At 27.5% G+C, this 17782-nt stretch overlaps 1 protein-coding gene across 1 annotated transcript in view; it reads right to left on the bottom strand.

Moving 5' to 3' along the window:
- The window catches only part of LOC107452006 (transcription factor AP-2-beta), a gene marked incomplete in the record, with an annotated part of 79286 nt that overhangs the window by 35163 nt on the left and 26341 nt on the right, over window positions 1-17782 (bottom strand). The window contains 1 exon segment of the mRNA XM_043043319.2: window positions 132-189. Coding sequence (XP_042899253.1) covers window positions 132-189 — 58 coding nt within the window.

The following is a 17782-nucleotide window of genomic DNA, read 5'->3' as shown; positions in this document are numbered from 1 at the left end:
TATATTTATATATTCATCTTTTTTTTTTCCTTTTTACTATCAACTACTAAACAAATTGTTAAAAAATACTTCTTGAATAAGTGATTTATTTATAAGTTAAGGAATTCAGTTTAAAAATAAAACAGGTTTACCTTTTCTTATCACACTATTATGCTCTGAACCAAATATATTGCTTTCGTCCACTGTTGTCTGAAAAGATAAAATAAATAAATTATAGTAAATTATAAAATAAAAACACAGCTTGTTAAGAGGCCTCTACCCTCGCCATCTTGTATTAGAGGTAAAAATTTAAATTTTGTTTTCTTGGTATTTTTTTGTATTTAACAAAGTTTTGATGATATAGTATTATTAGATTGCAAAATTCATTTAAAAAAAGTAGAAAATAAAGAAAGTTATTTATTAGATTAGAAGAAATAGGGTTTAATAATTGTCACAACTTCTATAAGTTTTTCCTCAAAACTTTGAAGCTATAAAATTGTGCGGTTTATGGTAAAGAAGAAAGATCAAAACTTTGAAGCTATAAAATTATGCGGTTTAAAGCTACATGCTTCTCAGTTTTTGGATTATTAAATATCTTAATTTTATTATAGTTTAAACGCAAGAGAATAGATCTGGATGAGGTTAAAAAATTCTTTTAAAGTTAATTGCTCAAAATGAAAGATACTTATCAAAAATCTAAAAGCAGACGACTAATAACTATTCAACTGCGTATCAAAATCTGTTGATTGCAGAATTGCCATAATTTTGCTGTAATAAATTAATAGAGAATCTAAAATACACGGCATGCTTTTTATCTCAAATTATGAGTGGGTGTCGGCCTTATACTTTACATGCATTGAAAGATACAGCCAAATAGAGTAAATTTCCATCATCAGTTTATTTGTGAAAATTAAGTAAAGAGAAATAAAAACGCATTTAGAATTTTACCCCTTCCTGTCTCCACCCCTTCCGACAGATGAGTTCGGTCAGGAGAGGAATTGCTTCTTAAGATCCGATTCACTTCATATTATAGCGCATAACATTTTCCTAATATTTAATGCCATAAGTATAGAATGGTAATATATAACCAAAAGAAAATATTCAAGGGAATGCTACTTTAGTAGTCATTAAAATAACAGCAAAAGTTTTCAAAGCAAATTGATGAATTGTATAGTTAATAAAAACACATTTGTTATGCTTATTCATTTTGTTAATTATTATTATTTACAACAGTGCACTTTTTAAAGAAAATTCCTGAAAAAATTTATAGAATAAATTCTGAAATCAAAATAAATTTGAGTTTCGGGTAGACAATTAAATGATAACGATAAAACTATTTGTTTGTTTATACTTGTGGTCGTTACAACAATTCCAAGTAAAAGTTACTTTTTTCTTCATTCAAAGAAAATGATCAAGATTTATAATTAATTTTTAATTTAATTTTATTTCATTTTTGGGGTAACACTTGAGATAATTAAATAAACTTTATTTAATTATGATTGTTAATATACTTCAGACCTGTTATCCAATGTTCACTGAGTCTTTGAGTAACAAATTCCGAAACGAATGAAATCAGAATTTGAAAATTATATTTGAAAAAAAGTATTCTTTCCTAAATCTGGAAAATATAGCCTAAGAAATAACAATTTAAAAAATGCCATTTCTTTAACCGTAAAAAAAAGTTTTTATAAATATATAGTTATCTCACAGGAACGATACAATAAATTGATTCTAGTAAATTGATTTATTTTAAATTTTAGATTTCAGTGTTGTAGCCTAGTTTAATATGATGTATTAAGTTTTAAATCTTTTATTGTTAATCTTTTTTCTGTACATTAAAGTAATTGTTATTTAGAAGGAAATTATCTAAATTTTAATTGAAGAGTTTAGAGGCGCAAGGTGGGAGGTGGAACATTTTAGAGAAATTAAAGTTTTAGTAATAATATTAAAAACTGACTTACAGACTTAGCAAAAGAAAAAAATTATTTTACACTTATCATACTGTTTTTAAACTTAAACTTTTAAGCATTTTTAAAGAGTTTTTAAGTTGTTTCTTTTTTTTAAAAGTTAATTAATAGCACAAATCAATTATTGCTTTCTATCTTAGGCGGGCCTCTAGAATATTACAATGCCTATCTTTTGCTTTGTTAAATATGTCCTTGAATTGATAAAATACAGAACTAGACGCATGTGACAACAAGCCATTCAATTGAAATTGGAAGGAAAAGAAAAATAGGAAGAAAAAAAAAGAGAGAAACTTGTTTACCTCATTTTAACAAATTTAGAAATTTTATGAAACTATTATAATCCTTTACTCACGGATCTAATCTTAAGCATTAAAAACACTCAAAGTTATCCGAACCTAATCTAGACTTAATGCATGCTTTATATCCGGCAGTAATGCATTTAAAGGAATGTTAATATTACTGTTGAACACAAAACCCAATTGTATCAAGTAGCCATTTTTTTTTTATATTTCATCTTCTCATTTCTTTTTGTTTAGAGCCTGATCTGATAGAATTATTAGGTCATAAAACTTAATTCACTCTTATGATATCCGCAACTTTCAAATCAGTGAAAGAATGTAAACAATCAGACCAATAAAAATCCTTTTTTCTTGACAGCTCATCACGAAATATTATAATTTATTTTGCATCGTAAATGCATTGTTTGAAACATAAAAATACACTTAGATTTCTCTAGATAAGTAAAGCTGGTGTCGTTAAGAGGTTTTGATACTTTTTATATTCAATTTTAATTTTATAGATTATAATAATAAATGAACTTCATTTTATCACTTGGTATGGAATGTTAAGACAAAAATAAACCATCAGTAGTACCGCTTGTTTTGATTATAAAAACAGCACCGGTTTTATTGTTTTCTTTTAGATTTCGTTTTAATTCTTCTTAAAAATGTTACGTATGGTCATGATAAATATTTACATCTTAGTTCGCACCGCTCTTTTTTATGATACTTAAACATATTGAACAATTATTTCATTTTCCTTAAATGCTATCGAACCCACGTTTTTAGAAGAAAAAACTATTGCTTAACAATATATTATATAAATTAAATGAAATATACGAAGATGTTTCAAAGGAATTGCAATTTTACATAAGTAGAATATAGTTAAAATATAATATTTATTAAAATATTAAAATTTATTAAAATAAATATTATTCATATTTATTAAATTATTGTTCATATTTTTTTAAATGTTATTAAAATATAACTATTTTCAGACCAATTAAATAACTGATATGGACTTCAATAAAATAATTGTTATGGACTTCAATTAAGAGCTTTTAGAAAAAAGTGCGAAACTCTTTGTATTGTTTGCAGTTGCATTACGTAAGTAACATTTGGTACACATTGTTTGTTCACATGTGCAATTTAAAATTACAGTTTGTACTATATAAAATTCATATGCATATTGTTCGCAGTGTATGAATTACAAAATACCTCAAATTTTACTTTTTTGAAATGAAAAAGTATTATAGCATAAAATAACTTTTAAAGATTTAATTAGCATTTACAAGAATCAAGAATGTTACATTGGTTGTGAAATTCAAACAGTTTTTCTAAATACCTAGCGGTCGAAGAACTTGAAGGACAAAGAATTTTTCTAGAGGGGAGGGGGCAATTAAAGGTTGTTATAGTAAAACTAGTTTTAAAAACACTTTATTCTGTATTTTCAGGGTCATGTAACAATTATTTTTATTATTCCATTGTAAAAACCACAAATATAACGACCTTTTAACTAGTTATTCAATTTAAAGGATATCGCTGATATAAATGCTGAAAAAAAATTACTCATTTTTAAAAAAAATATTTAATAATATTGTTAGAGAAATAAATGACATAAAAATGGATTTTTAAATTTTAATAGTTATATTAAATGTTATTCAATTTATAAGAATGTATTAAATTTTTTAAAATTTAAAAGATTAATTATTAAAATGGAAAGGAATTCCTCTTTCAATCATCATTACACATTGCATTCAACCTAGTTTCGACGAATTTAGAAAGTTAAGAGTTTAAATTTCTGTGGGAAAGTACCATAGGACTTATTTCAAGTAGTCTATAGTTATGAATGTTACTTTATAATTTCATTCTACTATATTAAGCAATTCCTCACGCGATGCAGTTTTTGAAAAAACGAGCCAACTTTTTTTGATTGACAAAAAAAAAGTCTGTTTTTAAATTGAATAAAAAATAAAGCATGCACATTTTTAAAAAAAACCTATATTTTTTAACATTAGTTTTGGGTTGCTCAGCTTAAATGCAATTTAAAGCCGAAAATATAATATTTACCCTATTATGTATGTGACCCATCAAATTACTGCGAGCAGCCATCTGAGGGTTTTGACAAGTCTATTTTAAATTAAACTCCAAGTAAAACCAAAATACATGAAATTTATTTATTTCAAAACGGCTCTAAGAAAATATCTTTCACATTGTTACTTAATTTTTTACTCAATTTAAATTCTCAAGCAAACTTTTTGATAAGAAAAAAATTTTGATCCTTCGTTCCTGAGAATATCCTAAATTATATCTAACTTTCAAAATTTAAACTTTTATTTTTAAATAAAACGGTGCATTCGAAATTATCTTTCAGAGCATAAATTAGTTCTCCATAATACTTAAGTTGCCTTCATTTCAATAAACATACGTAAAAAAAATAATAAAATTGAAAAAAAAATTACTTTTCTATATATATAATTTTGCTATAAAATGTTGGAGTAAGGGAATAAATAACGTTATTGATTTCCATGATATTTGGCTAAAAATTTGTAGTTAATTAAAGCAATAACTTGTTAGCAATGCTATTTTTGCAAAATGGAAAAAAAAAAGGCGATTAATAAAGAGTAAGATACAAATTTCAAAAATTCTAATGACGTGTTATGTACCTTTATATATTTTAAAGAAAAAAATATTCCTATGAATACTATTATTGACTTAACAAAATTTAAAGGGAAATATTTTATAAAATTAGGCTGTTATCATATTCAGAAAACATCTTTTTTGCTTATTTAATAAGGGATATATAAATGGGTATTTTAAAATCAAGGAAATAAATACTACTGCAATGCAGTTTTACGATTCGGAGCTATTATAGTGTAATTTGAAATGCTATTTTAATAAAGGAATGAATTTATGTTTATTATCTCTTTTATGCTTAAACTAAAAACACTGATGAATATTTCAAACATAATTTGGTAATTACGAACATTTGGTAATTACAAACATTACAAACACACCTCGTCATATAAATTGCATACGTAAAGTCCATTATCATAAATTGATTTTCTTATTCTCTAAATGTTGATAACCATAGCGAATAAAGGAAATTTTCTTGAAGAAAAAGTTAATTAAGTTTAAAAAAAAGAACGCTTGAATGTCTCTCGAGCAGCTAAAGTGCCAAATGCGCGCCATTGTACTTTAATAACTGTTTTTGGACTTGGGTCCAAATTTGCTCATCAACATTGGTATTTCAGGAAGTTCTCCAAAACTCACAAAGTTCCTTGACACATGTACATTTAAATTTCTGAGAATAAAAATGCACAATAAGAGCTACGTTATCATATCGAGTTTGCATTTTAATTTAAAATTCTAAAGAATAAACAAAACTCTGCCGTATCGTGACTGACAAAGGTGAATTTACAAATGTGTGCATACGTAATTTCGAAAACAGCTAGTTTAATTTGTCTTTGAAAACAAGTTACTATAATTATATTGTTGTGGGAATCGCAGATGCTAGATTAAAACAATACATTTCAAAAAAGTAGAAAATGAAAGGATCACTTTTTTAGATTATTTAAACGCTTTTGACTTGATTCTTCAAGATCCCTTTGATCTTTAATTTTAAGCCGGACACTTGGACTGGTTGCTATTCCGGGGTCATTGAGAACTTTTGGTCATTGGTGACCTCTTTTGTGATAGCCATACTCTTTGATGTCTTGCTTAGAAATCTTATATTGGCTTTCACTATAAATCCCTTTTGGAATTATTATGATAAATTTTAAATTTTATAAATCTCATTGGGGATGCTGAACTATCTGTTCTGGCATGGGGACATTTTGCGTTCATTTATCCACTTCGTATTTTTTGCTTTCCTACATGGTTTAATATACTTGATTTATTGTTTTCAATTGACACGTCATCGATAGTGTGATATTTCTAATGTGCATCAAGCTTTATTAGTTTTAATTTTAGTTTGCTGTAATTTTGTAGTGCCTAGTTTTCACGTGGCAACGGTTCAAACCCTTATCCGAAAATTCCTCCGGGGGCAGGTCGGTCACTATTAATTTTATTAGATTAAGAGAAATGTGCTTGGTCATTTGTAGAGCTTTTATGGATTTCTCCTCAAAGCCTTAAAGCAATTAAACGATGTAATTTTATATTTTGAGTAAGTAATTCAAAACTACATGTTTCTAGTTTTTAGATTTCTTCAAGTCTAATTTTACTACGAAATGAAAAAAAAATTGAATAATAATACAAAATAATACAAAAATATACGAAAATCTTATTTTATTTTATTTATTTAAACTGGTGTAAACCAATTTGGATGAAGCTAAAAATTTCTTTAAGCGTTAATTGCATTAAATAAGGATGCTTATCAAAAATCTAAAGACGGGCAACTGTGTGTTATTTGACTGCTTATTAAAAACCGTTAACGGCAGAATTGTATTGGCATAATTTTACAACAAAAAACTAATGGAGAATCTAAAATACCGCAAGTTTTATGTCTAAAAGGGTATTTTGCATTCTGCCTTTTATTTTGCATGCATCGAAAGATACTGCTAAATAGAGTAAATATCCATCTTCCGTTTATTTGTGAAAATAAAATAGAAAGGATTAAAAGCATGTTTAGAACTTTTCCTCCCTTTCTATGGTCTCCACCATATATTTCAACTCTATGATCTCCACCCCTTCGTAAACTGAGTTCGGTGGGGAGAGGAAAGGTAAAATTACTATCCTTGTTAGAATTATCCATTGCAAAAAGTATAAAGATGTCGAAATAGGATTGAGTTACTCCTATTACTAAAAATTATTAAAACAGAAATGGGACAAAAATAGCTTATGATAAAGATTTAAATCGTATGAATGTGAATTTTCCATCAATAACACCCTTCAATTCTGTCTCAACCCCAACTTAAACATAAATGCATAAAACATTCATAATAAAAATTGTTTTTCGTTTATCGTCTACTACAAGACATTTTTGGAAGAAAAAAGATTTAAATATTGATATTCGTAAGATTAAGTACTGAATATTTATGAATGCGGTATCGAACTTAGATGAAATAATTCGTTGTTTTCAAAGAAATAGTTTTTTTTAGTTTTAGTTTTTTTAGGTTTAGTTTTTTTAGTTTTAGTTTTTTTTTAATGGATAAAAAGAATATAATAAATGTAGATTGAGCAAATAAAAGAAACAGAAATAATTGTGAAGGGGTACAAGAAAAAAGGAAAATGCTCAGAGCTTATACGCACCTACAAGTAAGCAGTGAGGCAACTTGCGCAGGTAACCAATTTTTTTTTCTTTCCCTTTCTTATCTTCAACCAGCTCGCACTTTAAAGTTTTCTTTTATAAAATAAATTTACAGGATTTGATTCAATGCATTTTCCTTCCGATTAAAGTTTTCATTATTACTATTAGTTTTAGCAATCGAATCAGTAATTGTTTATTACCTCTAACTTTTGACAAAATTATAAGCAACGTTAAAGCGAATTATTTGTCACATATCGTACCACATACATACAATGCTAAAAAAGTTAAGTTTGCCACGCATATAGCGACACGTATTTATCTGATCTATCTAGCAATCTGGGTAATCCGTTGGATCTGGTTATCTACTCTATCTGGCGCAATATTTTTTTAAAAAAATAAAATCTCAGGGTTTATTGCATCTATTTGACATTTGCAAAATCCATTTGATACTCTGTTGGGTATTCTGGTCCACGAGTACTTTTAAATTCGGAATTGACCTTGTGCCTCCACTGTTGGGATAATTTTATATAAAAACATTAAGCTAATTTATATTCGTTAATTGAAGATTTTTTTGTACCCGCAAAAACTAGCTATTGACTCAAATAGTTATTCAAATTGAAATGGTATAAAGGAAATAAGAACACAATTTTCATTTAAAAGCAGATAAGCAAGTTATCGGAATATTATAATGCTTCGATAAACTGCTCTAAAACTATTGAACTAGCATAAATAATAAATGGTATTTTATGCTAGCGAAGCAACGTGGGTAGTTATGTGTGATATTTTTAGTGTGGGTTATCTTCCTACGCGCGCAATCGTTGCGTCTGTTGCTAAATGTAATTGCTGTATATGAGAAATCATGGGAGCTCCATCTTCATTTTTTTAAAATTTATATTTCAATAAGAAAAAATATTATTTTTTACGTAGTAGAACTTTTATGTTGAAATTTACTGATAGCTTTTTATATTTTTCAGCTGTTTACATTGCTATTTTTTTACTTAAATTATAAACTATTCTTATAAAGTAAGAATAATTTGTTAGGATATCCTTACAAAGTAAGTTAAACCTCCTCACTCGAGGCCAATTTGACTCACGAGAATTATTAAAAGGGTCATTAAAACCTATACAGCAATAATTTGATGTTCATTGAAATGTAATAGGCAAATATAGTTTTGAAAAAAAATCCAAAAAACGTATTTATAGACGAAAGATAAGAAATCTGTTCCAAAATTATCTGATGAGTTTAGTTCACATCAGTTACCTGTAATTATCGAAAAACATTTTTTTCTTTCTTTATTTCATTTATTTATTCCCTTCTCTCTTTTACTCTGTCTCTTTTGGAATTCCTATCTAAAAGATATATCTATTCCCTTATTTCCCTTTTGTAGGAAAAAAAAGCAGTTTTTATTAAGTGAATAATAAGTGTACTGGCATATCAATCCAAGTACACAATGAATACAAATTTAAAAAAAAAAAATAATTGTTAACAAGAGAGGGGATGAGGCTAGAAGCTTACAACAAAAATGTATTTTTCTGCATGAAAATAATATTACTCTTTTATTTTATTAATTTAAATTAATGATTACTCTTTTATTTTACTAGCGAATAATGCAATCCGGTATTCACCTTTAAATATATGATTAAAAAGTTAAAGGATAAAGTTTATAAAATTTCTCCTGTTTTCATTACGTTTTTTCTTAAACACCCACTTGATTTTAAATTTCATATTTCTTTTATTTTTAATAACTAGCATCTTTTCAAGAGAAACAGTATTTTATTTTGCTGTAATTTTTTAGTTTACTTCACATTTTTATTATAAATCATACAGAGTATTTCAAAAAAATTGGACTTTTCGGCATGAGTTGGTTAAAATTGAGATGACTGAATTTGAAAATTATAATATGCAGTGACGCATGAATTGATAGCAGTGATGGAATTGGAATTGGTGGAACTTGGAATTTATGCACTGATAAAACATAATTTTGTTTGTTTTTAATGTATATATATATATATATATTAAAAATATGGAGAAAACATGGAAAGATATATAAATATTTCTAAAAAGAGAAGAAGAACAAAACTTATTAAGCATAAAATATTTTTAAAAATTTAAAAAAAAAAATAAAAATGGGGAAAACTAATTAAGGAAAAGACATAATCTCGTCATCGGCTCTCACGATTTTATTCGCAGAAAAAACTGCTTCAATTTTTAATTTTTTTAACATATTTTTTGTAAAATATTCAACTGTTAATAACTTTCTTCTTCCTTTTCGTTTTAAGACTACTTATATATTTTCCCCATGTTTTCTCTGCATTTTTAACTTATTCTATGAGTTTTATGTACTTGCAGCTTAGGCGCAGTCACTAAATCTTATTATTCTTTTTTGTTAATTTTCTTCGTTAATCTCTTTCTTCTTTTACCTTTTTTGTCTTTATACGATTCGAGTCTCTATTATGATATGAAATATCTATGAATAGGAGCTTCCTTATTTTAAAGCAAGTGGTTCATTTTGTTTTTTAATTTTCAGTCCCACAAATCTGATCACGATTATTCATCAAATTTTTAATAAAATTACGATTATATACTGACAAAAAAATTAAATCAAAAGAACCCCATTTCCCCAAAGATGTAGAAGATGAGAGTGTTTGCTTTCTGAAAACTCAACTAGGAAGTAGGTCTTTTACGAACGGTTACAATGAACGAACAATTTCTGAGGAATCGCCGAATCAAATAATCATTTTTATTTAATAAATGACTATGTTTAATGCTCCAATGTAACAACTAGAAATTTAATTTAATAAAAGAATAATAAATACGTTTACCAGTCATGGTTAAAAGGTAGCGAGTAAAAAGTCCATAGCTCACAAGCGGAAATCCGATTGCAATTACATGACGATCCCTTTGAATAGAGAAGATTACAAATATTTTCACCTCCATTCATACTTTTATTTCCAAACAGAAAAACAAGACTAAAAAGTGAAAGTGAAAAACATCCCCCCCCCCAATCCCCCTAAAGGCATTGAAGGTGTTTGCTTTGGGAAGATCTTCTTCTGATCTGTGAGAGTAGGAGACGAAGAGTCTACAACGCACCAGCGATTAATGAGGATCTTTCCAGAGATCCTTCGATCAGTTGGTCAGTGGATCTGCTGTGTCCGGCGGCAAAATCACAAGAGTAAAAAATAAACCAGACTACTTTCCAACGAAAGTAAGCATTTAAGAGACTATTTCCGTATTTCCAAACCCCACCCACTTGCCTTCAGTGTTTCTTCTTCTTCTTCCTTCTTTACTTTGTTATTTTTTGGTAAAATATTCTTATTATTTTTATTCTAAATTTACATTCAGCATTTATAGAATTTCTAATAAGGTTATTTGATTTAATCCTGAATGTTGTGAACTACTTCATATATTTTCTATTATCAATTATTTTAACTTGTTTAAATGCAGAAATAAAACGATAATTCTTCCTCTTTCTTGTTTACTTTCTTATTTTTTGGTAAAATATTCTTATAATTTTTATTCTAAATTGACATTCAGCATTTAAAGAATTTCTAATAAGGTTATTTGATTTAATCCTGAATGTTGTGAACTACTTTATATATTTCCTATTATAAAATATTTTAACTTGTTTAAATGCAAAAATAAAACGATAACTACAAATCAATATTTTAGTGAAGTTCACAAATAAGATTGATGTTGAAGGCTTTAAAAATGCTTTTCGTTTATTTAAGTAACCAGACATTCCACGTCGTAATTTACTTTGTAATATGTATAGACATTCAGAGTTGGACAAAATAATGGAAACACTTCAATTCTAACCTATTTTTTTATATTTCTGAATCAAAATTAGAGTATCAGCTTACAAATTTAGAAGTGTTTAGATCATGTGATTTCTCATACATATCAAAGAAGTTTAAAGCTTTTTGAGGTTTGAGGGACCGACAATAAATTACGAACGGAAAAAAATGTTTTTGAACACCCTATGCTAAAAAAAAGCTGTAATATATTTGTAACTTATTATTATTATTTCGGTCATTACATTCAAAAAATGCTCACAATTTCGTAAACCTAGTTTTAATGTTTAACGAAAGATGGAGATTTTTATTAAAAGAAACAAAAAAAATTTTTGTGCCATTTTTTTTTTTTCAACTTTAAAAATATTCAAACAAAACTTCAGCTTGTAATGAAGCGTTTGGTTTTCTATCCTATCTCACGGCAAGAGATGGAAATAATTTTAATCCTTTTACTTACTGTGATTTGAATTTTTAATGGCCACCGGACAGATTCTAATTCACTACTAAATTGTTATTACATAAAGAGCTTTGACATCTCTATATCTTGAATATCCTGACATCTCCAAAAAATAGTTAAAATTGAAATCGAAGAACTTCCACGCGGGCAAAGCCACGGGTGACTGCTAGACTGTGAAAAAAATTGTTAAATATATTGTTTAAAGTTAATTAAGGTGTTAGGATTGGAGGAGGGGTTAAAGAATCAGAATATTTTAATACTTTCGACTTGGTTACCATTAAAGTTTAAATGTTATGTGTACACGATCATTTTGAAAGGTGATCAAGCTGGTCAGCAAAGGGGGCTGGTACAACCACAATTTACCATGCATGTAATTTTTGATTATATCACAAAGACTTCATAGTAGGGTAAAATCTTTTTATTGATCAATTTATTTTAATCAGAACTTGTTTAATGAGAAAAATGTTTAAATTATCTACTGTACGAATGCTTTGTTAAAATATTATAATTTCCCAATTCTATAACATAACTCCTAAATAAGATGGATGAAATTTTTCAGTAACATTGCGCACATTTACGTATATTAAATACTGTGAATTTATTATTTATCCATTTATTAAATATTCTGAATATAAGTGGAAAATTACTTAAAGATTCCCACCCAAGATTTTATTTGAAAAATCCAAAAAGTCTTCAAGTTTTAGGATGCGCTTCTTAATTAAGAGAATTTCTATGAAAATGAGTATCTTACAAATATGTTCGCGAAAATATTGAATGAATACCTAATAACAGTTAAACTAATACTTTAATAAATGTTTTTATCCATACGAGCAACCTATATGAAAGGTAGCCAGGCAGATTTAGAATTAAAAAAAGACCGTCTAAAAAAATTAACCACTGAGAGAGACAGATTTAATTGTTTCAAGCCAACAAAATGAGGAAAAAAAGGTAGGTGTGTTTCGAAGAATTTCTTCTCTTGCATACTAATAACTAGATTTGGCTACTTTGGCGACGAAACAGAACAGATCCGTCATGTTAATCGGGCTGACCAATCAGCGGTCCCGCATCTTTACGGACTTGACCCCTCGATTCTTATCGTTTGGTTTCTGAAGAGATGATCACGTGTTGGGTCGAGCGGAGTTATAATTTTATTCTAATTTTTATTCTTGTTTCTTCTTTACTCTTCCCTTATCATCAATGCAAGGTCAAATTCTTTCGCTGGATGCTCGTTTTGACTTAGAGTGTGGTTACCGCTAAGTGGGATCATTTGGCGCATTATCACCCTCCGGCGATTTTGATCTTGCGCCTCATTCGATACAACGCGAAGTTGGGACTTGCATTAGTATAAAACTTCTGACTATAATTTTACTTCCTTTTTACAAATCAAGGGTGATTTGGCACTGCTGTTATAAGTACATCTGAAAAAACAAATTTAAGTAACTGTAAATCAGCAAACGAAAGCGTGGGAATAGTTGAGAAAATCGATTCATAAAAGCTATTTGCTTTAAATGAATCAATTCGTTACAGTACCCCCCCCCCCAAAAAAAAGGTCCTTGCAAAAACTTATGTTGACCCTATATTTTTTCGGTACAGTAGTTAAGCTGCAAGTGATTTGAATCAGTGTCGAAATAAATCAACGAATGTCTAAACAACCAACTTGGTGAATCTTATAAATCAATTACTTTTTAATATTAATTTAAACCAACTGATTCGTATAACTGACTCAAATTAGCAGATAAGAGTAGAAACAGATCGATATTAGACTCGAATACATTAATTGAGAGCTGTCAACTCAGACTAGTTCATTTGAATAAAGCGATTTCAATTGATTTGTATTAATAATTAAAAACACCTGTTCGAGACAACTGGATCCAATGATTTACATTATTGTAAAATGGGTTATCTGATTCTATATTAAACTCTATTTCTTGATAACGACTTGAACCAACGGAATTAAATTGAAACAAGAAACTGAAACGAATGAGCTGATTCAAATCAGTGATAATGACTCGTGCTATTTTTAAAATCTTTTCTGCGAATTGATTATCCAAAACTGTTGATTATTAAAAAAAAAAAAAAAAATTAGTGATCAAATATGATAATAACAATACAAATTAGTTGGAATCGTATTTGAAAATTGCGTTTGAAGCAGTTGAATAGAGTCCTTTTATTCACAATAATATTTCATCATTGAATATCATAATATTTCCTCTATTATAAGTTTCATTTTCTTTCGAATTTCATTGTTAATTTAAAGAATACGGAGGGAAGTGAATAATCAAATGCTGACCGGATTAAGATTACCTAGACAGACTATCACTAGGAAGATCAGCTGTGAGAGTTAATATGATTAAAAAATAAAAAAAAAAGCAGAAAATTTTTATCTTATTTTGTATTAGGGATATTTTAGCCATGAATTACTTTTACGAGCCTTTTAACTATTCTAAAATAAATAAATTTAAAAAAAAAACTAATATTTATGTAAAATGTCTTTGTTTAAAATGTCTGTTATATGTTATTAAATATCAATTGTAACTCGCGTCTTCAAAGAAATTCAAAGATTAAAAAACAAGAATATAAATACGATGTTTAGAAAATAAGGTAATCAGCATGCTAATGAAGGGAGAGATACTTATTTATTAACCAAAAACGTTGTTGTTTCTAATTCCACTTGTTAATACTACTAGCAAGCCTGCGTGGTTAAACCAATTTAAGGCAGAGGGTGCGCTTCCTGTTTTTCAGTGGTGCCATCTATGGCCAAGAATACGACTTCAGTCACACACGCACGTCACAACCTGTTTATAGGAAGGACCCATTCATTTATGCACAGATCGTAATTTTGACCTGAACCAGAGAACAATCAATCTCCAATAATGTATCCGATTCAATCACCAGAGGGGTATAATTTGTTAGGGAAACACGGGGGCTTTGTGACCCGACAGATTTAACGTGCACCAGTCACCATTTTCTACAAGAGTCTTCGGCCAGCGGGGATCGAACTCACGTCCTCTTAGACATGGGCCCAACACCGTACCAACCATGGTATCCCTACACCATCAAAAACGTACACGCGATCAAAAAGAAAAAAAAAAGAAAAAAAAAGGAGCTATATTGCATACTTTATTAAAAAAAATGAAAATGAAAAGATGAATATCTGCATACATATAGTGGCATGATTTTTGGAATATATACTTAATGTTACACGCACTCATCTCTGATTATAAGCTAAAGAAAATTTAAAAAAAATCTAAATAAATTTTACATATTAGCTACTGCCTTTAAATAAACAAATGTATTACTAGTTTAGCCTCGAGAATATTTTTCAAAAAAGTTTCTTATCTTTTTTTTTTCATCAAAGAATAAATCATAAAGTGTTCTTTTAATTCGTTGTTGAGGAGTAAATTGTTCACGGTTTATGATTTTAAGAATAAAAATTGACTTAATTTTACTTAGAAGTGAAAAGTTAGTTTGCCTATAATAAATTTACCATTTTTCACATGTACGAACTGTGCCATTATTTATGTCAAAAAAATTAAAATAGGTAAACGAAAAAAACAAAAACAAACAAACAAAAAAAAAACAAATCTGTGTTACATTTATTATATTTTTTCTTGAGTAATTTTGTTGTTACTACTATTCATCTGCCTTTATTATTAGTTGTGTTTAGGTATTAAATATTTTTGTTACTGTGTATGCACTATAAAGGTATTTCTCTTTTCTTTTATTATTGGGTCATCTCCGTGACAGGGAGCTTTTGGAGCTAGTTCCATATTCATTCAACTTTTGGGAAGCTAACAATCGTTTGACGGTCGATTTTTCAAATTTCAAACAATCCAGTTCATCGTTTTCCGTGACGTCATTAATCTTTATTTTAATAATAAATCTTTTATCAATATTTTAAATAATTCTACGAGGAAATTAAATTACAAAAGGAAAGTTAAAATCTTAAAATATGAAAAAATAAATTCATGATATTCATTCAAAAAGAACATTCTTATTAAATGTAGTTTGATCATTCTTTTTAAAATGCATCAATCGAATTTTTAATTTCCAAATGTATATTTTATATAAATTGTAAAATATTTTGTATTAAAATAAAGAGCTGGTTCTCGAAACATTTTAATTCAAAGCAAAATTATTTGCTTGTATGAAAAATAGAAGGATGAAATATCTCCTCTCATCTCTAAAGAGTAAAAGAAAAAAAAAAAAAAATTAAACTTTTTGTCTACATTTGATAGGTATTGTCAGAAGAGCACGTCGCGAGCTCCAATTCAGGGAAATAACTACTAGTTCTGAAAAAAAGCTAAGTTAAAACTTTTTTGCTTAAGATATTTTTGAAATTATCCCTGTTATAGCTGGTGAGTTTAAAAATTAGAATTAAAAAATTAAATCGAAAAAAATTAGAGTATATATACGCATAAATACGTAACATCGAATGTGAAAACAATTTTATAAATGATGATAAAGTTTAAGAACTGTTTTTAATCATTCATTTTAAAATCTTCGAGTTTAAATATACGAAGAAGCTTTACATTTCCTAAAATACTACCTATCTTTATAAATTGCGATTTTATCTTCATTTTTAAATATCTACAACCACTCATCACTCCCTTTAAATACATAGTTTCTCATTGGTTAAATAATTCTTTTAAAATTATTTCATCATTTATATTTTTTATTATTCTTTGTTTATGTTTAATGAAATCCCTGCAATATTTTGACTTTATCATTCTCTTTTATAAAATTTATATTATTTGAAACAACGATAAAATACTCATATTTTTTCCTCGTATAGGGGAAAGACGGAGTACATATGTTAACTCTATGGAAAAAATTTAGAAAAAAAAAACATATATATATATATAATACATGCACCCACAAAGGCTTTAAAAAAAATTTTCCCACTAAGATAATACATAAATTTAAGGAAATTTAAAAAAAAATATGTTCGTTGAATTTTAAAACAAACCTTAACTGTTCTCCTATTTTATTACCATTGTATAAACATTTTACGGAAGAATTTTCTAAATGAGTTTAAATACACTGTTCTAAAAGTTGCTTACTAATATTTGTTTTGATTCACACTTATAGAAGATGCTTTGTACTGATGTATGTTTTAATGAAGAAATAATTATCCGGCTATGGCAGAGTTATTGAATTTTCAATGTGTTTAAAACAATACGTATTTTTTTCACATGATTTTCATTTATTAAAATGTGTTACAAGTTCATTGGCAGTGAAGCGTCAGTGCATGACAAAGAGATCAAAACAAAAAAAAAAGTTAAAATTTCGTATGATCATTGATGCTTACGCTGCCATTTGTGCCGCTTCATGAAAAATAACATTCCTATTGTACTCCACGCGACCGAAGAATCTCATTTTGTTTCATTATTGATATCTTACGCGAACCGTTTTGCGAAACAGATCGTTAAAAAGCCTTTAGCTGTATTATTTTGTTTTTTTGTATATCTGGATGTTATAATGATAGTACAATATAAGTATTTTGATGACTTTTTAATCATTCAATCAGATTTGAAAAATTGAAGACTTGATTACACGAAAAAATGAAATTTCTTGTGACAGTGAAAGTTTTTCATATGAATTTTTATTGAGCATATTTTTCAACCTTTTTTCGTTATTTTGTATTATTTTAGGTAAAAATAAGTGAAAAAATATAATATTTAGCATTTTAATAATTTATGGTTATGAAATACAGCATGTCTTTTAACCGGTGTTTTTTTCTGCTTTAAAATCTTCAAAAACGGCTCCCTTCTAAACAATCTTTTTTTTTTTTTTTTCCTTTGTGGAAATTTTAACTTTTTTAGATTGAAGAAAAGCAGTTATTCATTATTGAAATTTTTTTTTTAATTCACAAAACCAATTATTGATACATTTCTGAATATGAATGAAAAAAAAAATCAAACTGTCTTTTTTTTAGATTTTAGATTTTACTGCTAATTTAATTCCAATAATCTAATAGATTTTTTAGTAACTGTTTTTATGTTTAAAAAGTACCCAAATAATAAACTGTTGTTCGTAATTAAAGCGTTTAATATATATA

This window comes from Parasteatoda tepidariorum, chromosome 4 (assembly GCF_043381705.1).
Source record: "Parasteatoda tepidariorum isolate YZ-2023 chromosome 4, CAS_Ptep_4.0, whole genome shotgun sequence".
NCBI classification, from domain to species: domain Eukaryota; kingdom Metazoa; phylum Arthropoda; class Arachnida; order Araneae; family Theridiidae; genus Parasteatoda; species Parasteatoda tepidariorum.
Note: the sequence above shows the minus strand (reverse complement) of the source record. Positions and strands in the feature narration are given on the sequence as shown.